Here is a 14,661-nt window from a genome sequence, read left to right as displayed (position 1 = left end):
TTGGGGGGGAGGGTGCGGGGCGGTACTCCAGGGTTAACAGCGGGAGGCCGGGTCAGAGGGCCCACGAGGTGCCAGGCACATCACCGCTCCCTCGCAAGTCTGCCTGCTCCGGCGGGGTCAGCCGTGAGCCCGTGGGCGGGGAGCCGGAGGGCCTGGGCCCCTGACATGCCGCCTGGTCTCACGCCTATTCCCTGGGGATATGCCAGGACCCCGACCCCGGACAGTTTCCTGACTGGGTCTGGTGTGGAGATGTCAGGATACTGTGGGGGCGCAGGCATGAGTGTGAGATCGGTGTGTGTGTTAGGAGCCTAAGCCCCTTCTAACTGCGGTGAGGGAGGGGATCGCTGCCCTTGCTTTGGAGCCGGTGCTGATCCACAGGCAGGGGAAGGGCTAGAAGCCAAAATTCTCCACTGGGTCCAGGTAGTCTGGGGTCCTGGGAGTACGCCTGCGCCCACAACCTCTGAAGATCCAGCAGAGCCCAAAGGGACCTGCGGCGTGGGTGGGGCTGCCCTGCAGGGCCTCCAGGGGCCCTTCCAGCAGCCCAGAGAGGCCCCTAACACAGTGTCCACACTCTCCATCCCACCACTCGGACGTCACTCGGCCCCCTCTGCTGCGTCCAGGCTTTCAGCCCCTCTCCTGGCCAGACCGGCCCACCTCACGCCCAGCTGGGCCTCAGCTCCTGCCCTCCAGCTGCTAGACTTCTGACAGAGCTCAGCTGTCCTCATTCACTCACTTCTCCCACCAAAAAATACTGAGGTCTGCTTCCATGGCAGGCCCCATACATGCTAAAGGGTTGGGGACTATAAACACACAGGCGTGCGCACACACACACACACACACACAGGGGCAGGTTCTCTTCGTCCTCTTTCTTTCACGACGTTTTCCCAATGACTCCAGCTCACCTGGATCCTCCATCTCTGAACCTACCCCACGATCTCCCCAGCTGGTTCCCCGGACTGTCCACTCCAAGGACAAGAAGCCTGTCCCCGTGCGGAGCCTTCAGAATCAGGAGGGACACGGGAACCAGGATGGATGACCTGGCCCGTAAGTCGTGAAACGGCGACAGCTAATGAGGACAGGTGTGCAAGGTTGCAGGCAAGTGAGCTATGTGCTTGACTCTCCTAATCTTCCATGGGAGCTTTCCTCCCGCCTGATCTACAAGACTCCTACACGTCTACATGGTTTTGCATCCCCAAATTAGGAGAAGGAGGAAGAAACCATGGTGTCTGGGGGTGGTGTGGGCTGGCGGGAGGGCTGTGCAGTGACAGGGACCAAGGGAGCCCCCCAGCTCTGGCCAAACTGGGAAGAACAAAGCAGAGGGTAGGGGACACGTGTGCATCGGAGCCCCCCACAATAGTGACACCAAGTCTTATGTGTGAGATTATGACCGAACTGGAAAACCAGGGCCACGGCCTTCCAACCCTCCACAGAAACCTCTGCAGGTAGAGATGAGCAGGCCGTTTAAGAATCACATAATTAGTTTTCTTCTTGTTATTATTCTTGAAAGCATTATTCCATTATTACCATTACTAATTGAGTTCTCTCTCATGAAAATATATCCAACATTTTATTTTTATTTGTCACATTACTCCTACCTTATAGATGAGGAAACCAGAGATTTAGCAACTTGCTTAAGGGACACAGAGTGGTTCTAGAGTTTGCCAATACAATATTTTAAAGATAGCTTCATGGAGGTACAGTTGGCATATGATAAATGCAGATTATATATATATATATATATATATAAAATTTGTTTGGCTGTGCTGGGTCTTCGTTGCTCTGCAGGCTTTTCTCTAGTTGTGGCGATGGGGGCCACTCTCTAGTCACCATGCGAGGACTTCTCATTGTGGTGGCTTCTCTTGCTGTGGAGCACAGGCTTCAGGGTGTGCAGGCTTCAGCAGCTGAGGCACGTGGGCTCAGGAACTGCGGCTCCCAGGCTGTAGAGCAAAGGCTCAGTAGTTATGGCACACGGGCGCAGCTGCTCCGTGGCATGTGGAATCTTCCTGGACCAGAGATTGAACCTGTGTCCCCTAGGTTGGCAGACAGACTCTTTATCACTCCATAAGCCATGGAGGAAGCCCTAAATGCATGCATTTAAAGTAGATGATCTGATAATTTCGGACACAGGGAAACACCCATGAAACAAACCATCAGCACAGTGATGAGGGGGCCATTCATCATCCCTGAAAGATTTCCTCAGGCTTCTTTGCAGTCCTTCCTTCCACCACCCTGCCCCCAGGTAACCACTGATCTGCTTTCTGTCACTCGACATTAGTTGCATTTGCCAGAATTTTATCTAAATGGAGCTATACAGTGTGGAATCTTTGTATCTGGGTTGTTTTTTTTTTTTTTTTAACTCAGCTTAATTTCATCCATGTTGTTGCATGTATTGACAATTCATCCATTGTTTTTGCTGAATGGCTAGGTCACACTGTTGGGATATCTTTAACTTTTAAAGAAACAACCAAAGTTTTTTCCCAAGTGGCCCATTTACATGCCCACCAGCGGTGCATGGGGGTCCCAGGCTCCCCACATCCTCAACACTTGGTATGGTGAGTCTTTTTCACTTTAGTTTTCCTACAGCTGTGTAGTGTACGTCCTTATATCAATAGTTTTAATTTGTATTTCCCTGATGACTAATAATGTGGAGTATCTTTTTGTGTGCTTGTTTGCCATTTGTATATCTTCTTGGTTAAGTTAAAATCTTGTGCTCATTCTAAAGCTTGGGTTGTTTTTTTATTATTGAGTTTTGAGAGTTCTTTATGTATTGTGGATACAAGTCCTATATCAGATGATTATTTGCCAACACTTTCTCCCAATCAGTAGCTTGTTGTTTTTTTTTTTTTTCCATTTTTTATAGTGCATTTTGAAGGGCAGATGTTTTTGATGAAGTCCAACTCGTTGATTTGTTCTTTTGCGGGTTGCGCTTTTTGGTATTGCATATAAGAGATCTTTGCCTTATCCAAGATCTCTAAGGTTTTTTTTTTTTCTTATGTTTTAATCAAAAAGTTTTATAGTTTCAGGTTTTACATTTAACCTATGATCCATTTTGATTTAATTTTTGCATATGATGTAAGCTATGAATCAAAGTTCATTTCTGCATATAAATGTCCAATTGCTCCAGCATGATATGTGGTAAAAATGATCCACTGAATTATCTTTGCTGAATATCAGTTGTTCCTGTATGTGTGGTTCTATGTCTGGACTCACTGACTTATCTATCTTTATGGCAATACCACACTGCATTGGTCACTGTAGCTTTGTAATAAATCTTGTTCAGTCACCAAGTCGTGTCTGACTCTTGTGTGACCTCATGGACAATAGCCCCCCAGGCCCCTGTGTCCATGGGATTTTCCAGGCAAGAATACTGGAGTGGGTTGCCATTTCTTGAAGTCATTATAAATCCTTCAACTTTGTCCTTTTTCAAAGTTGTTTGGATGTTCTAGGTCTTTTCCATATAAATTTTAGAACAATGTCACTTTTCACAAAAAAGCCTACTGGGATTTGATTGGGCTGCATCAGATATTTCGATCATTTCAGGGAGAACTGACACCTGTACTGAGTCTTCTGACCCATGAGAACAGTGGATCTCTCCATTTATTTGTCGTTGCTCAGTTGCTGAGTCGTATCCAACTCTGCGACTCCACAGACTGCAGCCCACCAGGCTCCTCTGTCCTCCACGATCTCCTGGAGTTTGCTCAGGTCTTCTTTAATTTCTGTCAGCAGTGTTCTGTAGTTTTCAGTGTATATTTCCTACATCTTTTATCAGATTCACCTACAAGTATTTCTATTTTTTCAATGTTACTGTAAAGGCTATTCTTTTTTCAATTTCAGTTTGTACTTTTACACTGCTAGTATATAGGATTCAATTGATTTTTTTATATACTGAAATTGTATCCTGCAACCTCACCAAACTCATTTATTAGCTTCCATCGGATTTTTATATATATCACGTTGTCCATGAACAAAGACAGTTTACTTCTTCCTCTCCAACCCAGCTGCCTTTTATTTCTCTTACTTGCCTTATTGAGGTCCTCGAGCACCTCAAGGACAGTGGTGAACAGAAGCAGGGCTAGTGGGACTTCCCTCGTGGTCCAGAGGCTAGGACACCTCACTCCCAGTGCAGGGGGCCGGGGTTCCATTCCTGGTCAGGGAACAAGATATCACATGCTGCAACGAAGAGATCCCACACACTGCAAGGAACATTGAAGACCTGAGTGCCCTAAGACGAGGTGCAGCCAAAAAATAAGTATTTAAAAAAAGAAAAGAAAAAAAAAGCAGCAGCAGCAGGAGCAGACATGGCTGTCTTGTCACTGAATGTGGGAGGAAAGCACTCAGTCTTTCACCATCAAGTGTAATGTTAGCTTCAGGCTTTTTTGTAGATGCCTTTAGGTCTCTGCTCCAGTAAATTGCTACTCTTCATATTCACAAATCAGACTGTCCGATTTGGGGGATAGTAATTTGCCCTAACAGAGAAGGCAATGGCACCCGACTCCAATACTCTTGCCTGGAAAATCCCATGGACGGAGGAGCCTAGTAGGCTGCAGTCCATGGGGTCGCTAGGAGTCGGACTCGGCTGAGCGACTTCACTTTCACTTTTCACTTTCCTGCATTGGAGAAGGAAATGGCAACCCACTCCAGTGTTCTTGCCTGGAGAATCCCAGGGACCGGGGAGCCTGGTGGGCTGCTGTCTGTGGGGTCACACAGAGTAGGACACGACCAAAGTGACTTAGCAGCAGCAGCAGCAGCAATTTGCCCTAAGTCCTCACTTCTCCTACAGATTCTAGAAGAGTTACTGATTTTTCAAAGTCTTTACTTTTTACTTGTTGTCAGCATGGTGTGGTGACATCCATGCTCCTTACATGCAAAGCCAGATGCTGATTTCTTTTTGAATATTCAACTATTCTCCATTCCTTGGACGAACCCCGCTTGATCGTGATGGCTTGTCCTTTTAAATAGTGTTGGCTTTAGATTTGCTAAAATTTAGAGTTTCTGCATAAATACTCACTCCTTATCGGTGTGAAAAACTACAGTTTTTCTATAATGGCTTTCTTTCTTTCCTTTTCTTTTTGACCAAAAATGTAAAGCGGCCCTCATAGGATGAGCTGGGAAATATTATGTCCTTTAAAATTTTCTGAGTGAGTTATTTCTTCCTTAATGTTTGGTAGCATTTGCCAGTGAAGTCATCTAGGCTTGGAGTTTTCTTGGTGGGAATGTTTTCTTTTTTTTATTAATTTGTTTTATCGAAGTATAGTTGATTTACAATGTTGTCTTAATTTTCACTGTGCAGCAGAGTGATTCAGTTATATACATATATATTCTTCATAGTCTTTGCCATTCTGTTTAATCATAGGATGTTGAATCTAGTTCCCTGTGCTACACAGTAGGACCTTGTTGCTTATCCATCCTGTATATAATAGCTTGCATTTGCTGATCCCAAACTCCCAGTCCCCCTTCCCCCAGCTCCCCTCCCCCTTGGCAACCACATGTCCTTCCTCTATGTCTGCATCTGTTTCTGTTTCATAGATAACTTCATCTGTGTCATATTTTAGAGTCCACATATAAGTGACATGACACGGTAGTTGTCTTTCTCTGTCTGACTTACTTCACTTCGTATGATAATCTCTAGGTCCGTCCATGTTGCTGCAAATGGCATTATTTCATCCTTTTTAATGGCTGAGTAATACTCCATTGTATCTATGTACCAGATCCTCTTTATCCACTCATCTGTTGATGGACAGGTTGTTTCCATGTCTCGACAACTGTAAACAGTGCTTCAGCGAACATTATGGCGCGTGCACCTTCAAATAATAATTGTGTTTGGATATCCACCCAGGAGTAGGAGTTCAGGATTACACGGCAACCAGTTTTTTGAGGAACCTCCGTACTATTTTCTATAGTGGTTGCTCCAACTTATAAATTGGTGGGAATGTTTTAAATTATGCATTTAATTTCTTTACTATATTCAGAGTATCTCTTTCTTCCTATGTGAGCTTTGAGTTTGTACTTTCCAAGAACTTTGTCAATCTCGCTTATGCTTTCAAATTTACTGGAATAAAATTATCATAGTATTATCATCCTTTTGCTTCCTATAGAATCTTCAGTGATATTACCTCTTATTCTTGATATTGGTAATTCTTTTCTTCTCTTTCATGATCAGTCTGGCTGGGTGCTTATCAATTTATCGATCATTTCAAAGAACCAGCTTTTGGTTTTACTGATTTTCTTCAGTGTTTTCTGTTTGCAGTTTCATCAGTTTCTGCTTTGATCTTTATTATCTTCCTTCTGATTACTTTGGGTTTAAGTTGTTCTTCTTACAGTATCTGAAAATATTACAAAGCTGAGGTAACTGACTTGAGAACTTTTCTCTCGTTTAATGTGGATGTTTAGTGCTATAAATTTCCCCCTAATACTGCTTTGTTGGCATCCCATACATTTTGACATCGCGTGTTTTCATTTTCATTCCATTCAAAATACTCTCTAATTTCCCTTTTGCTCTCTTCTTTGACCCACGGGTTACTTCGAAGTGTATTATTTAGCTTCCAAGGAGTTCCTATGTATCTTTTGGTTATTGTCTTGTAATTTAATTTACTGTGGTCAGAGAATATACATTGAATGACTTAAATTCTTTGATATTTATCAAGACTTGCTTTATAGTCTAGGACAATGGTCTCCAACCTTTTTGGCACCAGCGGCCAGTTTCGTGGAAGACAATTTTTTTCATGAACCAGGTGCAGGAGATGATTTCAGGATGATTGAAGTGCATTACATTTATTGTGTTCGATTTATTGAGAATTGAACACCACGGTCGCTCTGACAGGAGACAGAGCCCCGGCAGTGATGTGGGTGTTGAGGACAGCTGTAAATACAGATGAGGCTTCGCTCACTCGCCCGCCACTCAATCCTGCTGTTCCTAACGGGTGGACTGTGGCCCAGGGGTCGGGGCCCTTGGTTGAGAATATGCTCTATGTCGGTCTGTTGCAGGCGCAACTGAAAAGACTGTGTATTCTGCTGTCATTGGGTGGAACGTTCCATGAATGTCAATCAGGTCAAGGTGAATGACTGCTGTTCAAATCTATTTGGGTACTCATTTTTCTACCTGTTCTATCAATTAGCAAGATGGGGGTATTGAAATCTCCCACTATAACTGTGGTCCTGTCTATGCCTCACTGTGGTTTTCTCAGATTTTGCTCATGTATTTTAAAGCTATGTTGCTGCTGCTAAGTCACTTCAGTCGTGTCCGACTCTGTGCGACCCCATAGAAGGCGGCCCACCAGGCTCCCCCATCCCTGGGATTCTCCAGGCAAGAACAGTGCAGTGGGTTGCCATTTCCTTCTCCAATGCATGAAAGTGAAAAGTGAAAGTGAAGTCACTCAGTCGTGTCTGACTCTTAGTGACCCCATGGACTGCAGCCCACCAGGCTCCTCCGTCCATGGGATTTTCCAGGCAAGAGTACTGGAGTGGGGTGCCATTGCCTTCTCCGAAAGCTATGTTACTTGTGCTTTAACATTTAAGACTGCGATGCCCTCTTGATGGACTGCTTATCCTTATGAAATTATTTTCTTTATCCCTGGTAACATTCTTTGTTCTTACATCTACTTGTTTGGTATTATTACAGCCACTTCAGTCTGCTTTTGATTAGCATTAGCATAATTTATGTTTTCTCACCCTTTGACTTTTAAGGGATTTGTGTTTTATACTTAAAGACATTTCCTGTAGGCAGTATATAGTTGAAATTTACCTTTATATCCGCCTTTTAATTTGTTTTTTTTAGATCATTTACAATAATGAGATTATTAATGTGGTTAGGTTTAAATCTATCATTTGTTAATTTCTACTTCTGTCCCATCAGTTTTTTGTTCTCTTTTCCCTTTCTTTATGCCTTTTAAAAAAAAATTTTATTCACTTATTTTTGGCTGTGCTAGGTCTTCGCTGCTGCACAAGTCTTGCTCTAACTGTGGTGCGTGGGCTTCTCAGTGCGGTGTCTTCCCTCGTTGCAGAGCACGGGCTCTAGGGCGCTTGGACCCAGTAGTTGCGGCTCCCCGGCTCTAGAGTACAGGTCCAGTAGTTGTCGTACACGGGCTTAGTGGCTCCATAGCATGTGGGATCTTCCCAGATCAGGCATCCAACCCATGTCTCCTGCACTGGCAGGTGGGTTCTTTACCGCTGAGCCACCAGGGAAGCCCTTTTTATGCCTTCTTTTGGGTTAATTGAAAATTTCCATTTTATCTCTTTGGGTGGCTGATTAGCTATGATTCTTTGAGTAGTTTAGGAATTGCTTTTGGGCTTCTAGCATACATCATTAAACTACCCCAGTCTACCTTTAAGTGATATGATAACACTTTGCATATAGTATAAGAACCTTACAATAATATACTTCCACTTTTCTCTCTCAACTTTTTCAACTTTTGTACCTTCGTTGTAATACATGTCACTTTTGTATATGTTATAAACACAACATATTATTTTGTTTAAACAGTTATCTTTTAAAGAGATTTAAATAATGAGAAAATTATGTATTATCCTTATAGTTAGCATTTTGGGCACTGTTCATTCGTTCATATAAATCCATATTTCTTTCTGGTGTCATTTTTCTTTTGGCCTGAAGGACATTTTATGAAAAAAAATTGCTTGTAGCAGTCACTTCCTGTTGACGACTTCCTTCTGTTTTTGTATGTCTGGCAATATCTTTATTTGCTTTCATTTTTGGAAGTTATTTTTGCTGGGTATAGAATTCTAGGTTACTTTAGAGATGTTCTACTTTAAAGATGTGTCCTACTTTAAAGATATTGCTCTGCTGACTTACTTCCATTGTTCCCAGTGAGAAATATGATATAATCCTTATCTTTATCTCCATATATAATGCATCTTTTCCCCCACCTTTGGCTACTTTAAAAACTTTATCACTGGTTCTGACTAATTTGTTTAAAATGTGCCTTGGTATAGTAGACTTCATGTTTCATGTGGTTAACGGAACTTCTTGGATCTGTGTAATTATTGTTTTTGTCAACTTGGAAAATTCTGGGCCATTAATTCTTCAAATACTTTTTCAGCCCCTTTCTCTGTTGGAAACTAATTTCACAAATATTAGGCCACCTGAAATTGCCCCATAGCTCACTGATGCTTTTAAAGATTTTTTGTTGTTCTTGTGTTTCATTTTGGAGAGTTTCTATTACTATGTTGCCAAGTTCACCTTTTCTTCTTTAATGAAATTTAATTCAGTGTATTTTTCAACCTATATCTTGTAGTTTCACCTCTAGGGGATTGGTTTGGGTCTTTAAAAAACATCTTCCAAGTTTCTACTTGACTTCTGGAACATCTGAAATAGTTATAATAATTGTTTTACCATTCTTGTCTACTAATTCTAACATCTGCATCAGTTTTAATTGATTGATTTTTCTTCTCATTATGGGTTTTGTTTCCCTGCCTCTTTGAATGTGTGTCTGAGAATCTTTAATTGGATTATTTGAATGTCAGACACTGTGACTTTTATCTTGTTGGGTGCTGGATATTTTGTATTCCTGTAACAAATCTTTAGAGTCCCTTGGACTGCAAAGGAAAGCAAACCAGTCAATCCTGAAGGAAATCAACCTTGAATATTCATTGGAAAGATTGTTATTGAAGTTGAAGCTCCAATATTTTGGCCACCTGATGTGATGAGCTGACTCAATGGAAAAGCCCCTGATGCTGGGAAAGGTTGAAGGCAAAAAGGAGAAGGGACCAGCAGAGGATGAGATGGTTGGATGGCATCACTGACTCAGTGGCCATGAATTTCAGCAAACTCTGGGAGATAGTGGAGGACACAGGAGCCAGTCTATGGGGTCGTGAAGAGTCAGACATGACTTAGCATTGAACAACAACAAATGATTCTTGAGCTTTGTTCTGTTATGTCATTGAGTTACTTGAAAACAGGTTGATCCTCTTGAGTTTTGCTTTCAAGGTTGATTAGGTGGGAGCACTGATCAATCTAGGGCTAATCATTCTCCATTATCGAGGAGGACCACTCTGTGTTCCCTATGCAACGTCTGTGACAATCAGTCTGACTGTTGGGAATAGACGATTAATAATCAACCAAAATTTGTGGGGGACCTTCTGAAGCTCTCCAGAGTCCTGTCTCTGTGCAGCTGTCTCTCTAGGGAATTCCAGCTTCCCTGATCTCCTTGGATTGCCAGAAACTTCTCCTTAACCAGGGGTTCTTCTGGATTTCTCTTCCTTCCTCCATGACTTAGAAACTCTTTCAAGGCAGTAATCCAGGCAATTGTAGGGTTCATCTCATTTATTTTCCACGTTTCATATATCACTGATCTTTACTGCCTGATGTCAGTGTCTTGAGAACTGCTGTTTCATATAGCTTGTCCATTTTTTGCTTGTTTTAAGCAGGAGGGATATGTTCAGTACTTGTTGCCTTATCTTAGCCAAAAGTGGACTGCATCTCAGACAGCTTCTCAGATATGGCTGGATAAACATTCTATCACTCCTGGGAATCTCAGTAAGATGTGATTAAGGGTGAGAGAGGGTAATAACTCTGCCAGTCACAGTATGTCTGAGTCTCATTTTTGGTGACTTTACCACCTTGAAACTTCCTGGGGTTCACATAAATGGAATTTCACCCAAATGAAAGTGTGTCCACAAAGAGAACTCATGCACACCCTTCCTCAGGACTTCTTTCTGCCTCGTGTTTATCCTGGAGCCCCTTCCCTGATCACAGGGCTTGGGGGCTATGCTCCCTGCCCCCTCTGAGTCTCCAGAAGACCCCACTGACCCCCCCACACCCCCACAAGCATGGATCTGAGGCTGTAGGTGGCCATACTCAATGGAGTGGGGATTCCTACTGAGCAGAGGCCATGCTCAGCAAGGATTATCAAACAAAGTCTGGGTGGACCAGAGCACAGGAAGGTTGGCTGAGTCCTCTGGTTGAGATCCAGAAGTGCCTGTCTCTTGAGCAGTCTCTCGTGTGACCCTACCATACCTGGGTCACCAGCCCATCCCTGTCTAGAGCTGTCCCCTCGGGGTTGTATTTTGGGGAAATCAGGTAACAGGCAATCAAACACACAGCCTTGGGGCAGGACAATCCAGCAGTACCCACCCCCTGATTCCAGCCCCTCCTTATCTCAGCTGTCACCCGGGCTCTCTGTTAACCCAGATGGAACGACGACCCTAATAATTTGATGTCAGCAGCAGACTCGACAAGAGGTGGACAGACAGCCTGACCTCAGACGGAAGCCACACTTCCCTAGCTGGGCTAAGAGTCGAAAGAAACAAGACATATTATATTTCCAAGTAGACGCTGCATCCAACCCATGAAATCAAATGGAGTTGACTGAATAGGATATGAGATATCCATCTTTCCCTTTCATATGAGAAATCCTTTATTTTTAGGAACACAGTTTTGTTTTGTTTTGTTTTGCTCTATGGGCAAGTTTTTTCCTTCACATTTCACATTTATTCCCAGATTCTGGGGTAGTTCTCTCCTGTACAGGAGAAGCAAACTGGCCCTTCTGCCCCGGCCAGTCCAGACAAACCCAGCAAGAAGAGCCAGGAAGGATGGATGAGAGAGCTCAGGTTCCTATCTTCCTGAAACCACAGAGCAACCAATCACCGCCCTGAGTGTCCACAGTGGCCAAGGGAGGCTTAGACGAGCAGAGAGCAGGGAAAGCACAAAGGAAACAAGGGAATGCCGTGGCCATCAGCTCGAGGGCCGGACTGGCCCGGGGACAGAAAGCCAGAGGAAGTGCAGGGGGCAGCCGTCTGCCTGCTCTTCCACCTCCGATCCTTCCTGCTCCTCCTCCCCGGGCCAGGAGGGCATGGTTTTCCAGGGACAGGAAGGCAGAAGGCAGGAAAAACACACAGAAGCCAGCTCTGGTGCCCCGAAAGGCCAGGATGGACCAAGCGGACGTCTGAGTGTCTGCTCCGGCCTGGCGGGAGCGAGCACGCAGGGCACACGGCCCGCGCCTGTCGGGACACCCACGGGATGAGGGGTTCGGAAGGGCTGACAGGCGACAGAGCGGCCAGGAAGCACGGAAGCGTTCAGAGTGTGTCTGCAATCAAAGTGGGGAGGACCCCTGGTCAACTCGTCAGCTCTCGGGACTCTTCTGCTCCAGACCGGCCATGGCTCTCCATCGCCTTCCCAGTAAAACCAGCGTCCCCACTGCAGCCTGGAGGAGCTGGCCTCCTGCGGCCCCTGCCCTCTTGTCCTCCGCTCTGGACCCTCCATGCTCTGCGGACGCACCAGGCCCACCTGCTCGGGGCCCCTGCCCAGACTGCTGGTCGGGGCACTCTCTCCCTTGTTCACATGCCCACCCCACCTCTCTCTCCAGCCTCTGTTCACATGCTACCCACTCCTACCCGACTATCTAACCCCTCAATCCCACACTCCAACCTTGCTTGACTCCAATTTTTCCCCCTCATCACCCTGCTAGCACATTATCTAACTCACTTCCATAAATTTTTGCTTGCCTGTCCCAACAGAAGGCAAGCTCCATGAAGGCTGAGTTTGGGGCTTTGCTCCTTTCGGGGTCTGTTTGAGAACTGACTTATCTGCCTGGCTTAGAACAACCTCTGGTGGGTGACAAGTGTTCAAAGAATATTTGCCAAATGAGCGGCCCAACTGGACTGCCCTTCCACAGTCACGGGGCATGGGGCTCGGGCCCATGGGGGTTAGAACTCTCTGCTCCAGCTTTAGAGTCTCCAGGCCCCACGGGAGTCCCAGGGCCAGAAGAGACATTCATAAATACTTAGGTATGTAACTGCCCTTAATAAAACTTTTTTTTTTAATTGTGATAAGAACACTTGGCTTAGGATCTGTCCCCTTGACAGGTTTTTAATTGTTGTACCTGCCTTGTTTATCCTCATATAATTCTATGTGCCCGGTGTCCATAGATTTGGGGTACAAAACCCTCAAAACTGCTGCCTTGCCTTGACTGAACCAAGTCTGGGCTTCTGTTAATAAACCCAACCAAGGGACTGGGTTATCTAGTTAAAAAAGGGCAAAGTGTCTCATCTCTTGATTTCTCCCAGTTTGCAGTGTTTTTCGGCCACCCCCTCCTCAGTCCTTGTGAAAGAGAGTCGGTCACTTAGCGGTCCCCGTCATGTTCAGCCAGTCCCCCAAGGGGCAGGGAGAGGGCTGGTCTGGGAGCCCTGGACGCTGGGGCTGAGAGTGTGCCTCCTCCCCGGGGACAGCCTGGAGCTTGCACACAGGCCCTGGCTGGAAAGGCAGCCCCCCGCACCCCAGGGGGCAGGCTGGGGGTCCTTGGGAAAAGCATCTGGGGAGGCTGAGAGCCCTGAACCCCGGCCGCCGGGGGTGAGGCAGTGAAGGCAGGCAGTGTGGGCGAGAGCAGCAGCCCAGGTGAGGTCAGAGGCAGAAGAGACAGGCCGTAGGACGCAGTCATCCGATGAGTCCTGCGCTCGGGGGCGCTGGACGCCAGGTTTCGGGGAGAGAGACCAGTGTGAGGGGCGTGGCATTCACTGGGGAGGCCCCTGCCCCCTGCCCCCTGCCTCCACTCTCTCACAAGCTCCGGTCACAGGGGCCCGCATGGAGGCACACATGTGGGAGTGGCCGGGATGGCTGGTGACCTGGGAGCCGGGGGAGGTCGGTGGGCAAGCTGGAGGGGTAGAGTGGAGGAGCATACCCTGCACCTGGAAAGCGGGTCCCCAGAACCAAATTGTTTTTCGAGGCCTGTAAGGAACCTCAGGTCTCTGATCCAACTTGTGGGTTTTAAAGAGATTGATGGCCCAGCACGTGGAGTCAAGAGATCAAGAGGAAGGAAGGGTCCCAGCTCCCACCATCCCAGCAGGAGGTGGCTGGGCCTGCCTCTGTGCGCTCTGAATACAGACACAGATGGAGGGGAAACGGGATCTAGGCCCTGCTCCCCACACGGCCCCTCCTCTGCTTCAAGGAAGGTGTCCTAAAGGCCGCAGAGGGGGTACTGGGGGCAAAGGTCAAGGCCCCGTGGAGCGGGGTCACCGGAGGGGGAGCGACTCTGTGCCAGGCCAAACCGCATCCAAACAAGTGATGGGGAAGGGATGGGGCGAGAAAAAAGGGAGACAAAAGCAGAAACTGGCTTAAAGGAAAAAGCCCGCTTAGCCCCAGAGAAGGGGTAGCAGGAGGGCTTAAGGACACCTCTCCGCTGGTCCCCAACCGAGACCTCCTCCAGAACCTCGTGCCTACGGACGGACGAGGGTCTCAGGTGGGTCTGCGCAGAGCTGGAGGGCGCGGCAAGCAGAGGAGGGTAGCGGAGCGGGGGCGGCAGCCGCCCCTCCTATCCTGCTGGGCCCCCCGCCCCCGGGACCCCCATCACCTCTGCTCTCACCACCGCCCATCCAGAGGGAGACTGACCTCCGGCCACCGGGTGAGAAGGTTCCAGGGAGGGTCAGGAGGCGGCGGCGGCTCGGCCTGCCCCCCCACGCCCGGGGGACACTCACCATTCATCTGGGAGGGGGACGACGAGTAGTCCCGGTCGGCGGGCCGGCGATCTGGCTTGAGGCTGCGGCCCTGCCTGCCCGAGCCCTCCAGCATGTTCACAATCTCGCCGCGGTCGATGTTCCGCAGGGCGGCGTACAGGTTCTCCACTGCGGGCAGAGCGGAGGGAGAGGGCGCTCGCGGGCCGCTACCCAAGCCCCGCGCGGCTCTGAGTGTGTGTGTGTCTGTGTGCGCGCGGCTCT

The 14,661-nt window shown here is 47.0% G+C and overlaps 1 protein-coding gene across 10 annotated transcripts in view; it reads right to left on the bottom strand.

Annotated features, from left to right (window-relative positions):
• Positions 1-14,661, bottom strand: part of ANK1 (ankyrin 1) — a 111,278-nt gene that overhangs the window by 20,032 nt on the left and 76,585 nt on the right. For 8 of the 10 annotated variants that reach the window (XR_011462872.1, XR_011462871.1, XM_070364239.1 and 5 more), the window contains one exon: positions 14,422-14,568. Coding sequence is in view for 8 of the 10 variants with exons in the window: in XM_070364239.1 (XP_070220340.1) it covers positions 14,422-14,568 (147 nt within the window). In the remaining 2 variants the exon portion in view is untranslated. Of the gene's footprint in view, positions 1-1,661; positions 2,031-11,390; positions 13,414-14,421; positions 14,569-14,661 lie in introns of those variants that run through there. The other 2 variants (XM_070364243.1, XM_070364244.1) reach the window with 2 other exon arrangements.

The sequence above is a fragment of the Bos mutus genome, chromosome 27 (genome assembly GCF_027580195.1).
Source record: "Bos mutus isolate GX-2022 chromosome 27, NWIPB_WYAK_1.1, whole genome shotgun sequence".
NCBI classification, from domain to species: Eukaryota; Metazoa; Chordata; class Mammalia; order Artiodactyla; family Bovidae; genus Bos; species Bos mutus.
This window is presented reverse-complemented; position numbering and strand designations above follow the sequence as displayed.